The sequence below is a fragment of the Diceros bicornis genome, chromosome X (assembly GCF_020826845.1).
Source record: "Diceros bicornis minor isolate mBicDic1 chromosome X, mDicBic1.mat.cur, whole genome shotgun sequence".
Lineage (NCBI taxonomy): Eukaryota > Metazoa > Chordata > Mammalia > Perissodactyla > Rhinocerotidae > Diceros > Diceros bicornis.
This window is the reverse complement of record NC_080781.1, coordinates 18,431,557-18,453,137: the sequence shown is the minus strand read 5'-3', so window position 1 is coordinate 18,453,137 and position 21,581 is coordinate 18,431,557. Positions and strand designations below refer to the sequence as shown.

At 41.6% G+C, this 21,581-nt stretch overlaps 1 protein-coding gene across 2 annotated transcripts in view; it reads right to left on the bottom strand.

The window, feature by feature from the left end:
• The window catches only part of PHEX (phosphate regulating endopeptidase X-linked), a 184,677-nt gene that overhangs the window by 110,049 nt on the left and 53,047 nt on the right, over window positions 1-21,581 (bottom strand). For both annotated transcript variants that reach the window (XM_058535572.1, XM_058535573.1), the window contains exons 8-11: window positions 21,321-21,404; window positions 19,934-20,079; window positions 10,706-10,799; window positions 8,155-8,283 (exon numbers count right to left, since the gene is read on the bottom strand). In XM_058535572.1, coding sequence (XP_058391555.1) covers window positions 8,155-8,283; window positions 10,706-10,799; window positions 19,934-20,079; window positions 21,321-21,404 — 453 coding nt within the window. The remainder of the gene's footprint in view (window positions 1-8,154; window positions 8,284-10,705; window positions 10,800-19,933; window positions 20,080-21,320; window positions 21,405-21,581) is intronic.

Genomic DNA, 21,581 nt, shown 5'->3' with positions numbered 1-21,581 from the left:
ATGTGAAGTGTAATAAAAGATTTCTTCCTTTTTAAATTAACCTTCTACACACAGAATGTTTTAATGTATAATAAGGGACTAGTGACTTGTGCTTTGATTTGAGGGTTGACAAAGACTCTCTCCTTGACCAAATCTTAGTCAGTTTCTCTAAGCCCTATTCTTGACTAGTCCTCAAACTTGGTCCCCATCCTGTCCTTGCCAGGCCCACATAGCCTTGTTTTAGCAAGAATCCTGATAAGTCAGTTTAGAGGAAAACCTCCACCCCCTTGATATCTGACACCCTCCATATCTGGTCAAATTCCTCATCTCACACTCTTGATACTTGAGCACCCTGGCCTGCCTTCAGCAAAAGTCCCCTGACCCTTGATGTTTCCTCTCAGTAATTTTCCATCCACTGACGCTCTCACTCTGCGTATTGGCCATAAATCCCCATCTGTCTCAGCCGTATTCAGAGTTGAGCCGGATCTCTCTTCCCTACTGTGATAGTCTTGACACCTTGGGCAATAGTCCTGAATAAAGTCTTCCTTACCATTTTAGAAGTATCAGAATAATTTTCTCTTTAACAGGGTTCACCCTACAACAAAAACACAGAAAATCTGAGGGAGTGGCAAAAAAATGGCTATTGGCAGAGTTGAGATATATGAATAAAGATAAGTAGTTTGGGGACACTGAAATAAAATGATATGGTTTAATAATTTAGCTCAGCCAAAATGTTTAAATGGGAACTCCAATTTCACTGAATTTTCTAGAAACTACAGTTAAAGCAGAAAGTTCCTTTTCTTTTTATGCATGAACACTTAATAGAAATTGTTCTTTGATGTATATGTTCACATTTCCACCTTAGTAACTAAAGAATGGTAAACATTTAAAAAAGACTTTTTTGATGAGAAATCTTAGAGCCTTGGGTCACCGTTCCAAAGATCAGGGATCACTCTCAGAATTATTTATGTAGAAAAGACTGGAAATTGAGCTCAGTGTGTGGACTGAGTCAAAGATATACCTCGAAAGTTGCCCTTAGATGAAATCTCTGATAATCAGCTTGTTTCTTATTGTTTCTCTCTTCTGAAAATTATGTGAACACAAAAATGTAATGTCAACTGGTTGGATTTGAATTGATTAAACTTTCACTGTATTTGCCTTTAAAATATTGAAATACTAGAAGCAAAATCTATTCCAACTGTTTCCTACCTCTAAAATGTTAAGAAATAGGAAACGGGTGCCTTTTATTTTTATAAGATCTTGATATACGAATAAACAATTTCCTGATAAGGATGAATTCATTATAGAACAAGCCACTAAGAAGTCTCCTCATTATGACTAGTCTCCTCATTTCAGTCATAAAAATGGTGAAGATTTAAGTGTTTTTCAGAGAGAAGCAAGGGAATAGATCACTGGCCTAAAGCTAGATTGCCTGGGCTTGAACCCCACCTAAACCATTTTTAAGCTGTATGACCTTAGGGAATTTACTTCAACTGTCTGAGCCTCAGTTTCCTCATCTGGAAAATCGGGGCAATAACAGCAGTTATAGAGCCATTGTGACAATTAAATGAGTTAACACATTGAAAGCACTTAGACGAGTGCCAGACATCCAATTAAACCTCAGTAAAAGTTAGCTACTTTATATTCATGACCAGATTTTTAAAACATTTTATCCTGACCATCACAGTCACACTAGGCCCAAGGTGATCATCTCTTCCCTTCCCAGCCATCATCAGGATCTTCACCTCCCCTCCATGCATGTGGATATCTATCTGAGGCATTTACTCAGACAATACAGATATGTATAAATTATCATTAGTAATAAAAAGGAAATGGACAAGAAAAATAAAAAGTAATAACTTTAGACATCCTTCTCTTCACAAACACATACCGCTAAACATCTCTCATGTCATTCAGGACATAAGCATACAGATTAGGGATTGTCACAGTGGGATGAGAGCATCATCTCTATTTATAGTGACAATACATCAAGGATTCTCTGAGGGAGTCCCACTTTCATATCCTGTGTATAACTTTCCACAAAAGCAACTTGTTAAATGTTTAGCTAATACACTGCATTTTAAAATTATGCATGGGATCCGGCCCAGTGGCACAAGCAGTTGGGTGCGCACGATCCGCTGCAGCAGGCCAGGGTTCGCCGGTTCAGATCCCGGGCACACACCGACGCACCACTTGGCAAGCCATGCTGTGGCAGCGTCCCATATAAAGTGGAGGTTGATAGGCATGGATGTTAGCCCAGGGCCAGTCTTCCTCAGCAAAAAAAAAGAGGAGGATTGGCAGATGTTAGCACAGGGCTGATCATCCTCACCAAAATAAATAAATAAATAAATAAAATTATGCATGATCTTCTTCTAAATAAGATAAAAAATTAAAGAAGTTCTCTGACAGACATGGTTTTGATTTTTGGTTCTGAAGACTGGAGAGAGAATGTTAGTGTACAAGGCACAAAATGGTATTCCCAGGACATACTTAGTTTGGCCTCCAAAGTATTGACCAAGATTTAAAATGTGGGAGATTTCACATAAAAATCCATATTTCTGACTTCTCTCCAAAAAAACAGAAACCTAGCAACCCTCTGCAGGCATCCTGCATGAATGTAGCCTGAGCTGAATCCTGGATAGCACATTCATTCCTATTCACCACCTCTGTGTCCTAGACACCGAAGCCCAGGGGCAATTACCACTCATCACTGCACTTGCCCTGGGTTTTGCTGACACCTAGCCAGCTTTACTTCTGTGTGTTATTTAATGTTCCTCACTGACTGTGAGGGTATTTGAGCTTGGAACCCCTGGCTTTCACCTTGACTGAGTCCTTTGCACCTTCCACGCACTGAACATCTTTAACTTGCAGACTCCACCCCACCCAGTCTCCGAGCCAAAGAGAACCAAGCCTCCAAGGTGCTTACCTCAGAGCAGGGTCCGGAATTTGTCTCCTCCTCTAAGCTGGTATCCCCGAGAACCTGAAACATCCTCACCAACAAGCAGCTTGACTCCAACCCCCGCTGCTGTTCCCAGGTCATGAATCCCAGTGTTGCTTGAGTCCTTCCCCTCTGATATTAGAGCCCTCTGTGAAACTCAGCTGGTCAGGGACCGACAATCCCACTTTCCCGTCCTGGCTACTAGCATCCCCCTACACAGGGACTGAGCCCTGCCATGCTAAACTCAAGGGATCCCTCTTCAATTCTTCAGATGGGCACTGTCCAATGTAGAAACCACACATCCAATACGGTAGCTGCCCACGGCAATGCAACACCTGAAATGTGGCTAGTCTGAACTGAGATGTGCTGTAAGTGTACAACACACACGGAGTTTCAAGGACTTAGTATGAAATAAAGCATATAAACTATCACATTTCTATTAATTATTTGTTGAAATGATAATATTTTAGATATATTTGGGTTAAACAAAATACATTATTAAAATTAATCTCACCTGTGTCCTTTTACTTTTTAATGAGGCTACTAGAAAATGTAAAATTACATATGTGGCTCATATTCAAGTTCTAATGGACAGTGCTACTTGAGGTGACAAAGACAGCCGCTGTCCAAAGAGGTCTGCAACTCCCCACTCTCACTCCACTGGCCTGTCCCTCAGGTACAAGTAAGGCTTGCAGCCACTCCCACATGGGTTAAGGCCCTTTCTCACTATTGGAAAGGCAGGAGATTGTTCCACATAGCCTCTTTAGGTGGCTTGCTGTTGAAGGAGTCTCCTTTTTCTACATGCTATTCTTCCCATTTCTAATTAAATTTGTAAAACCCCCAGAGTTATGTGTGAGTGAATGAATGAGTACATATATGCGTGTGTCTGGTGCACAGGCACACTGGCATATGGGAAGACATAAGGAAACTAACATGAAATTGTGTGTTTTCCCAGGTGAAAAGGAAGAGAACCCTGGTAGGTTGGGGGTGGGGGGAAGGATGCTTCCTCCTCTACAAAGAAAACTCAAAGAGAGCTACTCTCTCCCACTCTCTATAACAAAGCGTGCCAACCAGAGGCATGGGCCAACCCCACCCTCAAGAGGCTGTAGAAAGAGAGATACTGAGGAGAAGCAGGAAGTCCCTTGGAGGGACCTAGGTACCAGTTTTCAAAAGAAACCTAAATAGTTCAGGGGCAAAAAAGCAAGCAGCAGCAGCCTGGAGGCCCTCACACAGGGTTTGGCACAGGGAATCAGGGAAATTATCAATGATCTGAAAACCGAAGCGGTTACTTGCACTAATGCAACAGGCTTTAGTAAACGAAGTACTGCTGTCCAAGTTAACAGCCTGCCCTGCTCACACCAATCAGCAGGGCTGGCTTTTTTGGTGGTAACTGTTTGCAAACAAATGAATGATGCAAAGACCTTGCTACTCCAAGTGTGGTCCCTGGACCAGCAGCATCAGCATCACCTGGGAGCTTGTTATGCAAATTCTTGGGTCCCACTCTAGACCCAAGTTAAAAAGATCCTTGTTAAAATCCAATGAGATTTTGCATTTTAACAAGAAGATCCTCATGTGAAACCTGTACATGTTAAAGTTTGAGAAGTAGCTGAAGTCTAACCTTCTGACTGCATTTAGTTTCTTAACAACCACTTTTTTTGTAAATAAAATAATGGCAGCCTTCTGTCTGAGTTAGAGTCTCTGGAATTTGTTCCGTTGGGGATCTTTCTGTTTTTCTTTTTCTTTGGGCTATAGCTAATAATACAGAATGTTTTTCAAGTAAATCAGTGGTTCCAGGTGGTTCTTGGATGGGAGCCGTGTAACAAGGCTATAAAAAGCCAGATATTTCTCTTATAAGTTTCCAACTTAAGTATTCCCTGAGGCAAATAGCTTTGGTTTAAGGGAGGCAAATAATTTTATGTAAAAATAGATGAGTATCTGTGTAACTAGCACACTATCTCAATGTCCCATGTACATCAAAATAAGGAGGGAAATTGCCAAAATCAACTTTATTTTAGAATCTCACACCATGACACATGAAAAAGGGACTTTCACACCAAAACTGAGAAAAACAAAGTAATCCACATACCTTTCATATTACATAAAATTCTTCTACTGCCAAAAAAATTCCTGCTATGTTAAAAAAAAAAACCTCCATTATCCCTTAATTGTTTTTATATCCTTCCCAGAGCTTATAATGTTACCACTGTGATTATCTGATAAATTCTCAATCCATTTACTCCCACCAAGGAGTGAAAGAAAACACACAATGGGAATATTGAGTATTTTGAAATAAGACATTAATTCTTCAGCAGGATTATTTACAAGAAGAGGACTTTCAGGTTCAAATATAAAGTCTCACACTTGGCAGAAAATTCTCCAAATTCTCCAATTTTGCTGTCTCCAGACAGCAAAAATCCAGGTAAATGTATTTAGATTTATGGTATTCCAAAGCAAATTCAGCATATAATACACACTTGTGTCATAGCAATACATAATACCAATCATTTGAACTATCATGACTTAAGCTTTTTTATATCTTCGTCTTTAAATTCAATGTTTATTGATGACCTGCATCCAAGCTGCTCATATATTCATATCTGACTGACTACAATGGATTGTTATTAGAGAAGCGGAGCAGATTTTGCCACCCCAAAATATGCCTCTTTGGCATATTGATTATTTGGGGCTGATGGTTTTTGAGAGGCTGCAGACACAGGAGAATCTCTGAAAACAGAGTAGAAGTTACCCCTCTGTGAGAGAAATAAACATTTATAAGGGAAATCTTCATTCTAAGGGTGTCTCCCTCTCTGAAGCCGGAAGAGAGAGATGACTAAATCTCTAGAAACTCTTATCAGTGGAGAAGGCAGGACCAAAATCTGCCTAACAACCTTACCCTTGTTTACTATGCTTTTCCTGGTCACCTCCCATAACCATCCCCCACCACCATCTTTTGTCTTTAGCTGAAGATGGTGGCTTGGGCCATTTCTGGGAGTTACTCAGTTTTCCTGGGTCTCTCCCATGTATATGGGAGGTATACATGTTATTAAACTTCTGTTTGTTTTTCTCTTGTTACTCTGTCTTTTATTGTCTTTTATTAAGGGGGGTCTCAGCCAAGAACCTAGACTAGTAGAGGGAAGATTATTTTTCCTCCCCTACATTAATAATGTGTAGATATTTTGCTTCATGCCATTTGTAAAATATAATTCTTCACCAAGAAAATGCACACTAAAAAAAAAACTGGCTAAATCCAAATTTCTAAATCAAAATACCCCCTCTCCTCCAATGCAGCTGAAACAGATGGGGAAGAACACACTGCAAGGGGGAGGAGTCTTAGAGCAACCTCCACTCTCACCTAGACCGTTACTGCCTCCAGGCAGCCATACTATATTTCCTCAGTTTACTCACTCTCCCACTCCCCTGGACAACTATTTCACGCTTCTCCTCTCTCCTCCAACCCTGACCTCTGTCCTGAAATCAAGACTCATATACCCTACTGTCTCCTTGACATCTCCACTTGGAAGTCTGATAACATCTCAAGTTCAACATGGGTAAAACTAAACTCCTGATCTTCTCTTCCAAACCTGGTCCTCGCACAGTATTCCTCTTCTCAGTTAACAGCAACTCCATACTCCCATTTAATCAAACTCAAAGCTCTTACCCTCAGATCCCTCATGCAACCTGTCAGCAAATTATGCTGGTTCTACCCTTCAGAATGTATTCAGAATCCACCCTCTTCTCACAATTTCCACTGCTACCACCTAATCCAAGCCACCCTCATCTCTGGCCTGGGCCCTCTAATAATCTCCCAGTCGGCTTCCCTGCTTCTATTCTTGACCCTCCCTATAGTCTCTTCTCAACACAGCAGCCAGGGTGACCCTCTCAACATAAGTCAGGTCACATCAGGCCTCTGCTCAAAACCTGCATTAGCTCCCCACTTCACTCAGGGTAAAAGCCAACATTCTTACAACAGCCTACGGGCCTTACAAAATGCCACCATCCCTGTTACTGCTCTGACCTCAATGCCTACTTCTCTCACCCTAGCTCACCCTGCTTCAGCCATGAGGACCTCCCTGCTATTCCTTGAGCACTCCAGGCACATCCCTGCCTTAGGGCTTTTGCACTAGCTGTTCCTTCTGCCTAGAATACCCTTCACCCAGATAGCTGCCATGTCTAATTCTCTCATCTCCTTCAAATCTTTGCCAAACGTGATCTTCATAGTAAAGCTTTCCTTGACCATTCTATTTAATCCTACGACCCACCCCACACACCCACACCTTCCAGCACTCCTGATTCCTCTTTACCCTAATCACCTTTTTCTTTTTTCCAGAGTCCTAACACACTTGTTAATTTATGCACTGTGTTGATGTGTTTATTGTCTGTTCCCCCATTAGAATATCAACTCAATGAGGCCAGGGCTCTTTGTCTGTTTTGTTCTCTGCTGCATCCCAAACGCCTAAAACAGTGCCTGGCATATAACAGGTGTTCAACAAATATTTGTTGAGCAAACGAATGAAACTAAACCTCAGCTTTTGTTAGATGTATCTGGCTGGGCCATTAATGTCATTATAGCCATTATAAATAGCTACAGATCATACGTACATGGAAGTTCATTACACTGCTCTTTCCACTTTTGTCTATGTTTAAAAATTTCTAAAATAAAAAGATTTACCTGTATGAAAACAATAGACACAGAGTGTTTTCCGTGAGATAAATGTCACGTCTCTAGTTTTTAGAAAACAGTGTAAGGAGAAGAGAAAAAAACCCTGCATTTTATTTCTATTTCTAAGCCACTTAATAGTTGTTAAATATGTTACAAATCACCTCATCTCTAGGTCTCCAGCTTCCTTATCTCTAAAACAAAGAGGCCTGACTGGAAAACCTCTACTTTTTGTGACTATAACAGTTCAAATATCCAATCATAAAATTATCTGGGCCCTCTTTTTTCCTAAGCATTAACTTCACACCATTAATTTCTACAGGAGAAATCCTAACTCTATATGGCATGATTTCATGCTTGTTTTCTCACTTCTAAATCTTGTTAATTTTCATGACTACATTCTACATCTGAGTTTGAGTTTTTAGTTAATATAGTACTGCAGGAATTCCTCTTTGAAGCAAAACTGTTACCTAGATTCACTGCTTGACGAGCTAGAAGGCTGATATTGGCCTGTTGACCATATCCATGTCAGATCTGCTTAGACTGCCACTGTCTTTACCAGCTGGGGAGCAGCACTTACCATCTCCTTCTTATCTTCCTGGAAGTGCACATCCACAAACATTTTTCCAACAACATAAGGGAGGGCACTTTCGATAAAGTTGACACATTTGTCCCACTGAGGCAACAAAGTTGTGGTCCCCTGGATTACCTGTGGAAGATAATTGATCCAGACTGAGCTTCAACTGGATGAAACCCATGGCTGAAAAAATTTCAAACAACCTGAAGAAAATAGTCTACAAAACACTGCTCACTCCAACCCATATACATGTGTCAGACAGTAGAGCCAAAGGTGAAATCAGAGGAAGAAAAAAATTCTGCCTGTCCCCAGTTATATTTAAAACTAAATGAAAATATTTTGACAGTGGAGAATAATGTGTTTCTCCTTTCCTTCCAATTTTCCTCATTAAACAAAGGATTTGGACAATAGCATAGCTTTTCTGCAGTTAGGAGGGATGTGAGGGGATGCTGTCCAAGTGTCCAGAGAGTATTTAGTATCTACTGAGAACTAAAGTTCCACCAAGAAAGGTCTAAAATCAATAGGTGATCAAAGTTCTTGCCCAGCAAGGGCTTCCTTGCTCTGGGTAGTAGACTCACAAGGCAGACCAGGAGAACACGGCCCACCACGAACAACCCAGGAAGCATATTTACATTGCGTCATAGCAAGGAACACACCAGTAACCAAGTAAAAAATAGATGTAAATGTTTTTCCCATCTGTCCCAATTAAACCATTACAAGAAAACATTTACAAACAAGTAAGGGGGTTCCAAAGCACGACTTGAAAGACTTATAGGTTTTCTCTTGGGGATGAAAGCAAAGAAATAAATTCTGTTTAAGTTGCCCTTGGAGGTTGGGAGTTGAGGGCACTCAAATTGCAAAGCAAAGGCAGGCAGTGAGGGAGGGAGGCCCTGAAAATGATGGCTGGAGGTATCCCTTGAACAATGTTAGACCCAAGTTGTTGGTACAGGGAGAATGGGATTAACACCTAAATTCTTCTATTCTTCCTCTACTTTCTGGTAACACAATTCCTCTCAGAGGCAAGGAATGAATCTATTTTTAAAACCCCTAGAGAAAGAGATCCTACAACCTCCCTTGGCAATTCAATATTATATTTAGCACTTTATGCTCAAGAAACATCCCCTCATACCTAACCTCAAATTTTCACATGTTACTTCTTACACCTCTCTCTCTTATTCTCTTCACAGTGGGGATGGAAAGCAGCTGGGTACCATCTTTTATGTGATCCATAGGAGTTAAAAATACACAAACACACACATATAATCTACCTGTTTTGCAGCTTAACCCTTTGATACAACCTCAATATATATAGTTGTTTTATGCTGTTCTCCATAAAACTCAATATTCTAGTGACTTTAAAGGGCCTAAACGTATCCAAAATAATTGTGTTATTCCTCAAGAGTAATGACCCATTAAGAATTTTTGTACTTACCAGCCTCTCTAATAACTAAAACGTCTGTTAAATGAAATCACAGCTCATAAAATTCCCCATTCACTTAACTTCAAATGGAGAAAAAAATAAACAAAAAAATATTTTTTAAAAGTCACAAAATCCTGGGGGCCGGCCCAGTGGCGCAAGCAGTTACGTGCGAGCGCTCTGCTGCAGCAGCCCGGGGTTCACAGGTTCGGATCCCAGGCACGCTCCGATGCACTGCTTGTCAAGCCATGCTGTGGTGGCATCCCATATAAAGTGGAGGAAGATGGGCATGGAAGTTAGCCAAGGACCAGTCTTCCTCAGTAAAAAGGGGAGGATTGGCAGATGTTAGCTCAGGGCCGATCTTCCTCACAAAAAAAAAAAAAAGTCACAAAATCCTTAAAATGAAAAAAAACAAAACCAAAAAAGGCCACGACATCCTTAAATCCTCTAGTGGTGGGAGAATTACTCAGACAAAAGTCTCTGAAACAAAGACAAGAATAACACCTATGTAAGAGGAGAACAAGAATGGGAGAGAAGCACAGATCAAAGAGCCAGGTGAGGGAGGCGAAGAAAAGTGTTTCAGGCAGTTGAGCAAAGTCTCAGAGGAGATTAGATTTCGGCCTCTTTGGCCTAGCAGAATTAGGATAGATTCAAAGACTGAAGAACAACATAAAGTTAAAGAGAAACTCTATCCCTAAGTTAAAGATGAAACTTTACCATCTAATACATATATCATGCATATTTTGAATATTCAGAATACTGAAACTGAAAGATCATAACAAATATATCACTAATAAATATTACAACTATAATAACAGTGACCCAGTTAAAAACACTGGGGGGAAAATGGGAAGAAGTTGATAAAAGGGGGAGAGTGAAAACAATGTGATGGTCCCAAGTATTGCCCTAAATATCTTTATATAGCCTCATTAAAGTAGAGCTTGAGTATACTGTACTGCATGTATGGTTTACCTCAATAAAAAGAAATAAAGCAAAAAATAAAAAGTAGTGCCTGGGCTGCAAAACTTCCCCTGTCCAATCCCTAAAGGTGATTTTTATTAGATTAGTTAACATACAGACTGTTCCGGCACGTAAAGTTATCCAGTGACGTAACGTTGCAATCTTCTTAAAACTTACCCTTGAGAATTCCAGCCACCTATACTGAAAGCGCCTGCTAAGGTTTGGAATTCTGGAATAAACCATCCTCCACACCAAATAGTTGGCAATGGTCCTGTTAACAGAGAGAGATGCATATTTATTGTATTTGGGTTGATATCTGATGCTCTGCAGAACACCTAGGGAAAAACTGTTGGCAAAGCTCCACCTTTTGCTCATACAAAACGGCAGAACTTTCACTTGAGAAATGACGTAAGATGATACAATGTCAGTGAGTTCAACCAAAATTGGCTTGCTTTTCACCACCTAATACAGATAGATGAAATGGAGATTTCGGCTCCAGGCCTCTGCATGAACATTTTGCTTTCCCTCTCAGGGCGTGGAGTCCACTGTTGCCCAGCCTTTCATGTCTAGAAATGGTCAATACCTTTGAATTATTAGGTGACTTGATAAAATGCAGATGAATTCTTACCTTTGGAAACGAACAGCAACATAATGGCTAATATCAATTATTTAGATTTGCACCCTGCTTCTATACTTGCTAGGTATGTGAGCTTGGGCAAGTCACTTAAACTTGCTGATTTTATCTTTCCTTGTCATACAATGAGGATGATCCCTACCTTACAGTGTTATTGGGAGGTTAAAATAAGTTAACAAAATGCTTGACAAAGAATAAATTCCAGATTTTCTTGTTGTCGTTCACTTCCAAACATATATACAACCCTATACGCTCATGTAATGCCCATAACACATATTTTTTAAAACCCATTACATTTTGTTAAGTGTTGCCTTTTTCTATAAGCAAAAGATGCCCTGACCTCAGAAGGATGTGCGATCTGAGTTAATTTATAACTCAATGGTGATGATGAATTTTTAATGATCCATCCTCTCCCAGCTGTGCCATTACCATGGTGACTAATAACACACATTCCTGAGATGGCTCTCAGGTCAGCCAGCCATGTGAGAGCAGTGTGACACGATGATGGTAACTGGCTCATCAAGAACAACCCACACCCTCATTTGCATGGCAACCTAACCCAGTGGACATGCACTCCTAGCAATAAAATATTTTTCAGCACATACACCCAATATATGTAGAGTTATTTGAATTTAATAGAGATATACTAAGGGACTAACATCAGTAATGTTTTAACAAATATAGAAATAGAAATTCTGCAAGATAAAGTGAAATAAAGATATTTTCAAAAGTCATTAGTTAATTCTTCAAATACCATTAGTTAATTCTTCAAGACACATTATCCACATAGAATTAGGGTAATACAACAATGACAGTGGATGTAAATCCACATTTCATATAGTCTTCTTGACTATTTCAAAACATTTTGGACCATATCCTTGTCAGATCTGGTTAAACTACCCTTGTTTTCACCTTCTCATCTGGCTAACCAAGAGAGCATATGAAAGTACAAGAACGGCCACTTCTGCCATTTTCTTGCCACCCACTTGTGCTTAGTTTATTAGTAATAGCTTCAATTCCTGTTTCTCTGCAAGAATTTTTAAAGCCATTTGTCCATTTTTTTAGGATTAAACCAGATAATAAAATTCATAAATCTATAGTTATATATAGATGACTCGAGATTATTTTCAATATATTGAATGAAAACAAACCAGTCAGGGTGACACTCCCCCCCATGTGTGCCATACAGATCAAATGAAGGGTCCATGGCATCTATCTAGAACTCGATAAAGCCTACTTATTTTTTCAATAAAAAAATAAAGATACATAGAAGTTCTAAAATTTTCTTCTTGGACCCAGTGGATGTTGTTGGGGTATGCGTACTACCCCTTGAAGACCACTGCTCTCATCAGCAAAGTCTAGCCTTCATCCATGCTCTGTTGAGGCCACTATAATAAATGTGCAGTTTTAGGTCATTCTTTTGGATCTTTTGAGTTCACATCCCTACTCCTGAGCAAGATGGGAAGTGTTCGCTGAGCACTTACCATTGACCAAGTATCGTTCCAGAGTCATACGTAATGTAAAAACTAGGAACCCAGCACCTACATTCAGAGAACTTAGAGTCTAGCTGGGGAACACAGGACTTCAGATTTCAGCTTGTTCATGTAATCAGGTGTTTGATTGAAGGCACACACGGAAAGTACATAAGAGATCCTCCTTTCACTCAATCAGCACACCCTGAGCACCCAGATGTGTACTAATAGTTCTAGGTACTGGCGAGATGGAAAGGTGAGGAAGATACATTCCCTGATCTCCTGAAGCTTTTAGCTGAGCAGGGGAAATGAGGCAAGTGTATAAATAATGATTTGGTAGACCCTAGCACCCAAAGGTACATGCCAGACACTTCACCAGAAGGAGCACACACCCCAAACTGAGGGATGAGAGTAGGCTTCATGAGAGGGGCAGGGCTTGGGCTATGCCTAAACGATGGAAGGCTTAGGGGTGTGAGGCAGGAACAAGAGCTGTGGACAAGCTAAATAATGTAAGAATAGCTTATGTGTTGGAGGGAATGGTGAGCAGGATCGTCACTCTCTGAGGCAGGAAGAAAGGCCAGCTAGAGTGCAGAGACCTAGGCAGCAATCAGGGTCCAGTGTCGAGAACGTCAATGGGGCAGAGCCTGACGTTAACACAAGGTCTGTATGTTCCTCAACCTTAAAATCCTGCTTGCCGGGTGTGACAGCTATGCTGGATCCACAGGTGCAGCTTAGAAGGAGGTCCACAGCCGGCAGATATCCCTACATGAATTCAAAAGATATTCCCTCATGGAGGCAGTGATGATCCAGGTTAACTGGGGAGACAGTTAGGATGGGGCCTGCTGGTGGTGGTAGAAGAGGCATTCTAGCGGAAGTATGCTGAGGTTTTAGGAGTGAGGGCCTTTCCAGCTCCCTTGAAATCATACCATGTAGGCATCTCACATTATCTACAACCCCCACAGCACCACTACAGGAGAGATGTTATTGTATCCATTTTACATATAAGAAAACTTGAGGCCTAGAACTATTAAGTAACTCCTCATGATCACATGGTCAGTGGATCTCCAGCTTAGTGGAAACACTTAGGGAGTTTTATAAGTCCAGATGCCCAAGCTACTCCAGGCCAATTAAATCAGAATCTCTAGGATGTGACCCAGCATAAAGATTGTTTTTAAATTCCCCCCAGCTAAGTCTAATGTGGGACCAAGTTGGAGAACCGGTCTAATAAGTGATGGAGGCTAGACTAGACCCAGATGTGTCTAAGTCTCAAGCCTGTGTGCTTTTCCCCTTGCTACACAGTGATGAATTAATCTCTCTAATTCATTAAAGGTTTCCTGGCCAGTTATGGAAACCCCGAAACACTCTGACAAAGGCACTTCGCAGAAATCTGTGGGTATGAAGAAAGAATAGTGCATGAGGCCTTCGTGGGCAAGGCATTACTAAGACGATAGCATAACAACAAGCCCTCTGAGAGCTGGAAGACGGACTGTGGGGAAGCTCGCACAGCGAGACAATGGCGCTGATGAGCTGCTCCAGTGTGTTATAAATATACTGACAGAATGCTGGGGAGCACAGCTTTGGAGCGCTAACAGGAACAGATTACCACGCCATGAACAGATCTGACCATAATGACTGAATCACTGCCACCTAATGTTCAGATACATCAAAAAACAAAACAAAAATCAGACTCAGCAATAGTCCTTGAAAATAGAACATAATATCTTTTTTTTTTTTCAAAAAGCATTTTCAGCAGTACGGTAATTTCCCCAAATGGCAATAAATAAAGTAGAAGAAAGCAAAGCATCTCAGGAGAGAACCCACCACTAAGAGAACAACATGAAATCATTTCCCAAAGCCTCTGACTTGGAAGACTTTTTTTTCAGAAGTTTTGCTGCCCCTTGTTCTCAATTAGTGACAGCTGACATTTGCACCACATTTAAGAGATCATAAAGTACCTTCTCCGACCCTCATGGTGAGGTTATGGGGTGGTTATTATTATTACCCCTATTTTCAGATGAAGAAAACGCAAGTCAGCGGCCAAGGGACTTCCAAGGTTGTGTCAAATCCAGGACTAACATTTGGGTCTTCAGGTTCCAGAGCTTGCGTTTGCTCCTCTCTGTCATACTACCTGAGATGAGCCAAACAGGTTCTTCTTAAAGGTTCTCAAAGCCAAAGAGATCTTCCTAAATCCTAGAGGCTGACTAGAGGTATGCCTAAGGCAGTGGTTCCCCAAGTGTGTCCCTGCACCAGCAGCTTCAGCACCACCTGATAACTTAGAACATTCCTGGGCCTTACCCTAGATCCACTGAACCAGAAACTGTGGGGTAGGGCCCAGCAGTCTGTCTTAACAAACCCTCCACGGGGTTCTGATGATTACCAGGTTTGAGAACCACTAGGAAAACTCCATCGCCTCATCTTTCTGCACAGCTAAACTAGGACTTCCTAAATCCTAGATTAGTGCCTCAAACTTGAGTGTGTATACAAATCCCCTGGGGATCTTAGGAAATTGCAGATTCTGATTCAGTAGGTCTGGGGCGAAGCCTGAGAGTCTGCATTTCTAAGAAGCTCTCAGGCAAGGCCTATACTGCTGCTCCCTGGGCCATACTTTGAAAAGCAAGGCCCTAGATCACCCTCAACAGCACTGAGCCCGTAAGAAGTACACATAACAGCATGTTTTCCAGGTAAGCCTTTAAGAGCATCTGTCTATGGCCGGCCCCGTGGCTTAGCGGTTAAGTGCGCGCGCTCTGCTACTGGCGGCCCAGGTTTGGATCCCGGCACGCACCGACGCACTGCTTCTCCAGCCATGCTGAGGCCGCGTCCCACATACAGCAACTAAAAGGATGTGCAACTATGACATACAACTATTTACTGGGGCTTTGGGGAAAAAAAAGGAGGGGGATTGGCAATAAATGTTAGCTCAGAGCCAGTCTTCCTCAACCAAAAGAGGGGGATTAGCATGGATGTTAGCTCAGGGCTGATCTTGCTCACAAAAAAAAAATAAAAAAAGAGCACCTGTCCAACAAAAATCATCTCACTTGAATGTACATCGTGCTTGCTTTAGACGAAAAAGAACTGAAGACAGGAAAGATCAAAGAGGCTTGGCAAAATCTCAAGGGTTTGCCTTAGGCCAGCCAGCTAAAAAAAAAAAAAAAAAAAAAGGTTCTGATGCAGATGATCTCCGTGAGGCCAGACCTTGCCAGGAAGAAGATCCCAAGTCAAATTCCTCTGACCCCATCCTTTATCAGCCTCTCCCTCTCCCATTCTTGCTCCTCAGATCAAATTAGATGGTGAGTGTCTGGGGCAGCCTCAAGTCAGGAGTGGGGAGGAGAGCTGAGGGGCGCAGAAAGGGAGGGAAGTCTGCAGCGTCCCTCACCCAGCAACGTGCTAGCAAATGTTTCACAACTGGTTTGCCAAGAAAAAAACTTGATTTGTAGCATTTGCCAGTTCCCATGGTGTAAACGCTCCCACCAGAGTTGATTTCAAGCTATCCACATGAGATCACTCAACATGGAGCTGGGACGAAATGTACATTACTTGAGGGACGCAGTACATCACTGCACCCCACTCCCTTTCCACTTTGAACACCAACTCCTTTTCCCCCTAGGCAGCCTCCAGCCCGGGCCCCCGCATGGCCCTGCCCTGGCCACCTACTCCCTTGAACTGCAAGGTCCAACGCGGTCTCCAGCACCACCTCTGGGGGATCTCAGCGCTCTAGTGCCATTCACTACCTGCCAGAGAGTCAGCACCACTGCCCCCTCAGCCACTCAGTTAGCAAGAGAGGCCTAATCCCACCAGGCTGGCAGGGGGCTCGTGACATAAAGGGGGAAGCAGCAGTCCAGAAATGAGCAGCTGATACCACCCAGGATGGCTTTGGAACCCTGAAAATGGTAGGAGCATTGTCTATCTCCAAAAACAGCAGTGAAGTGCCTGAAACGTCTCTCTTTTCCATTACAGGGACATGTACGGAAAAGAGACGAGACATAGAATGAGGGTGACCTGGTTTAGAATCTCAGCTCTGCCTCCTCTTAGAGGTGTGTCCTTGGGCAAGTCACTTAACCTCGGCTTCTTCATCTGTAAAATGGGAACAACATATAGTTATTGTAAGAATCAAAAATAACTGTTAACCATAATGGTGGTTAACACCATCGTGACCCAAGTGCAGTTTCCAGAGGCAGATTCTCCGAACAGAGGCGCAGCAGAGACACCCAACTTGAGAAGGATTGGCTGACTGTTTCTTCAATGGTGCCTCTAGGGGAGAGGTGGGAGGGTGCTGTAAACAATAAGCTGAAGCTTTTCCTCTACGCATCCTGAGCCAAACAGGCCCCTCAAAGCCTCCCCAGCTCTCTGGACTCCTGCCTCAAAGGTAACATCCAGGTTCATGCTAGTCCATCACCCAACGCACTCAACGTCCCCTTTTTACCACTCTCTCCTATCGGGAAAACTCCTCCTTAATCCTTTGGGGTTCTGCTCATATGTCACCTCCTGGATAGTGATTATAGGGCATCTGGTTAACTTCTAGAAATTTTTAGGAAGCATCTACTATATAAGAAGTACTGTGCTAGGCCTTGAAGTTACAAAAGCAATTACAAGAGTGCCTGCCATCAGGTGCTCACTGTGTCATGGGTGGGAGGAGGGAGTGAACAAGAAAAGGTCATTTCAAGAAAACTGGATAAGTTCTTTGATATTTTCTTCCTGAGCACACAGCTAGACTATATTTCCCAGCCTCTCTTGTAGTTAAATGAGTTATGTGACTGAGTTCTGGCCAATGGAATGTAAGTAGAAGTGACATACACCACTTCTAGGCCTTCCTACAAAAATGTTCTGTGCAATCCGCCACTTTCTCTCTTTCTCCATCTACCAGCTGAATGGAGAGGATTCCAAAAACCCAGAGGGCAGAGCCACAAGACAGAAGGAGCCTGGGTTCCTGGGTCACTACTTTGAGGAAAGCCACCTTACAGGAACACCCGTGTTCAACTGCTCTATGAGCAGAGAGTACAATTTTTATCGTGTGAGCCAATGAGAGTTTAGAGGTGCTTGTTACAGCAATTGGCAGGTCCTGACTAATACAGTAACTAGGGGCACCCAAGGGGACGTTTCCTTGACTGCCCTTGTAATGCCACAAAAGTGAGGATCAAATATGATTAGCAGTATAAAAAAACTTACTGTGCTATGCAAGTAAAGTGTTATCAATCTTCTCAAGATGTATACAGGGCCTTGAAATCTCATAAGAACACACAAAATACAAGTTGTTTTTGATGAATGGGTTGCTGAGGAGTAAACTATGTGAAAGAGATTTGTTTTTTGTCTTTATTTAAAAATGAAGTTTCATATGTACATAATGTCTGGGGGTAATTTTTCTATTTATATTTTCTCCCACTGTTGTTCACTATGTTTACATTTGTCCAAGTTATCATTTTGACAAGAACCAGATCAAAATCTCCCTCCAATCGCAGTCTTTCTTGGTCCGTTTTGTTATGACAGGTCCTGCAATTCTCAAGTATAATCATCACCATAGAGATGATTTTTCTAATACAGTAAACCAAGGCCCAATCTATGCCCTGGTTGTAAATTACACTTTTTTGGAAATAAAATTAATACCATTTCCAAAATTACCTACTAATTTACAACTGAAGTTTACACAGACACTAGAAGAAACCAACTCAGGCGCCGAAGAATGCATAGATAGCATGGCAAACTCCACCTTTCAACAGAAGTTACCACCAAAGTTTAAAATGTGCTGAGTAACTCAACGGCATACGAGAAGAAAAAGATCATTTGGGTCATATTTTTATAGTATTTCAGAGCTAGGGTATGTATGAGTAAGTCTTCTAATGCAGTGAGTCCTCATAAAAGCTAATCATAAGACTCTCCTGGGGTGCTTGTTAAAACATAGCTTCCCACGGGCCGGCCCCGTGGCTTAGCAGTTAAGTGCATGCGCTCCACTGCTGGCGGCCCGGGGTTCGGATCCTGGGCACGCACTGACGCACCGCTTCTCCAGCCATGCTGAGGCCGCGTCCCACATACAGCAACTAGAAGGATGTGCAGCTATGACATACAACTATCTACTGGGGCTTTGGGGGAAAAAAATAAATAAATAAAATTATAAAAAATAAATACAGCTTCCTGGGCCCCACCCCAGATCTACTGTATTGGCCTCTATAGAGTAGAAGCCTCGGAATCTGTATTTTTGCCAAGGGCCCAAGGGGGTGCTGCTGGCATTACTGATCCATGGAGCACACTTTGAATAGCAAGGCTCTACCCCACACATACACTTACCTATCTCTAGATTCCATTTTCACTTAGAAACTTTTCAAAGAGTCACTACTTATCTCTAAATGGCAGAACTTTAAGTGAATTTAGTATTGTTTCTTCTCTCCCTTTTCTGTATGCTTATTTTTCTGTATGCTTTCCTCAATGAACACATATTGCTTTTATTATAAGACGATATCATCTTAAAAAGAACAGCAGCTCTTCAAAGGTGGCTGTTTCCGTAGGTGGGGATGGATGCTCAATTTTATTCCTAGGACTTTTGCAGGTACCTTTTTTTTTTTTTTTCATAACTCCTGGCAACAAAGCCTTGTCTAAGTCCAAAAAATATATATGATTTTTAATCACAGCCTGGCAATTAGCCTAGTAAATTATCTTTTGTAAACTAGTTGACCTCTCTTTGCTTCATTTTCTGTAATCAAATCTGAATGGCTTTATGAAGATGCCCAATTCTTTTTCCCGGGCATTTTTAGGATTTCCCTGTTTTATAGTGCTAAAGTAGCAAAGCAACAAATTCTAAAACTTTCTTTAAAATAAGAAAAACCTGACAGTTCCTGAAGTTGTTTCATCACTGCTATTTTTCTACAGCTTTCACAGTGGTCCTATGTCTTTTCAATATAAATACTTTTTTGGCCACAGTGACTTATTGGCTAAAAAGAAATCAGAAAGAAAAAAGCAGCAAAAGACCAAAAATGAACTGGAAAAAAAAAAAGATGTTCATAGACAAATCTTAGAAAAATAACATTATAACTAGTTCCAAAAACTAATAAACAATTTAGGCTTTCAGAGAGAAAAGTATGGAGAAAGACCAGAAATAAGGGGCAAAAACATTGTGTATCTGTTGTCATCACAGCAAGTAAATTACACCAGAGGAAGGTTTTGGCCAATTTGGCACAATGGGTGCCACAATTCTTCCTAAGACTCTTGATGTAACTTTCTTTAAAAACAGTTTTCAAAGAAGGTGAGAGAGAAGGCCTTACAATTTAAAAAGAAAAACAAAAGTCGCAGTAAAACGCACAAGAAAGCTCTTACTTCTTCCTCTCAGAGCCCAATATCCTAAATAAATCCTTAAAGTACTGTGGGACACGGACCACCACATTCTCTGAGGGGCCAATGTCTTTCAGTTCAGGGTAGAGTCTGGCATCGATGACCTTCTTGATGTAGCCCAGCCAGTCAAACTGAGGAGAGAAAAACAGTGTAAGAACCTCTGTTAAGCAGCAAGAAAGGAGAAAGGCAAATAGAGTCGGTTGAACATAATCCATTGCCTAGGATTTCAGACCAAATAATTAAAGATGCAACTGCTCAAATCTAGAAAATAAACACCTGATCACTGCCACCCAGACTTACTGTCTGAACCATAAATGGAACGTATGTTCTGTACCGTCTGCACAGGGACAACACACACACACTCACCCGGTAACATGCACGCTCGCTCCCCTGCCCTCTAGCACTCTCCCTCCTCAACTCTCCCCTCCTTCATTCTCTCCCCCTATTCCTGTACTCCTCCTCCATCCTATGCTCTCCCCCTCTCTCCCTTCCTCCCCTCCTTCTTGCACTCTCCCTCCCTCCTGCACTCCCATCACCCCCCCTTTCCTCCCTGGACTCTCCCTCGCTCCCACACTCATTCACTCTCACGTCCACACAGACACAGATGCCCTAGTACATTACCGATCTTCCCTCTGGCACAACCTTTCTTACGCAGGGGGAAACAAGAAGCAACAAAAAGTAACATGTGTCTCCTCTTCAGGGCATCATTTTTAATTGGCTACCCCAAAAGTCATTTCCAACCTTTTTCTTTTTTTCTTTTCTCCCTTGCCTGCCTGCACTGTGGAAAACCGGTTACTCACTTGCCCAGCCTCCCCTGTAGGTAGACATGGACATGTGCCCTAATTCTACTCAATAAGAAATAAAGGGAAGACATCTGGGGATATTCTGGAAAGGCTTTGGTTTTTCCTGGTAAAAGAGTTAGACATGGCCATCACTGACTTCTCCCCCTTCTTGCTGCCCTGATAACAGATGTGATAATATGAAGCTGTGGTAGCCACTTTGCAACCCTGAGTTATCAAACATAAGGTCAAAAAGCCAACACACTAAAGAGAGTGGAGTGGAAAGAAAGAACTTGTCTTTGACAACATTGTTAAACAGCTAAACCAACAGCAACAGCCACCTATGTCTAGACTTTTGTCACGTAAGAAAACGGGCTTTAAGTTTTTAAGCCACTCTTAGAAAGGTTTTTTGTTCTGTATAACAGAAAGCATCCTGATGCACAGACAAGGGAAATTTTATGTGATGATTGACAAAGATGATGATAACCAAAAAGACAGTAGGTTTTACAAGGCAAAAATTTACACACATATGAAATACGATCACTTGTAAAACGATCAGTTAAAATAAACTTTCCTGGATCGTTTTCACTGACCTGGGGAATCATAGCACTCAGTTGGGAAATGTTCATTTTGTTGTACATGGCCTCACTGGTTCGGTTTTCATGTGGAATCATTATCTGTTGGAAAGACATTTTGGTTATTTTTTCAAATGAACCATTTCTTACTGCATGACTACTTTCTACATGTGCCAAAATATCTGCATAGTATCAAAGTTTTTCAAGAATTTGGTGTGGTGCTGAACCCGGGAGAGAGAAAAGAAAGACATCACTTTAGGCAAGATTAAGAAAATAAAA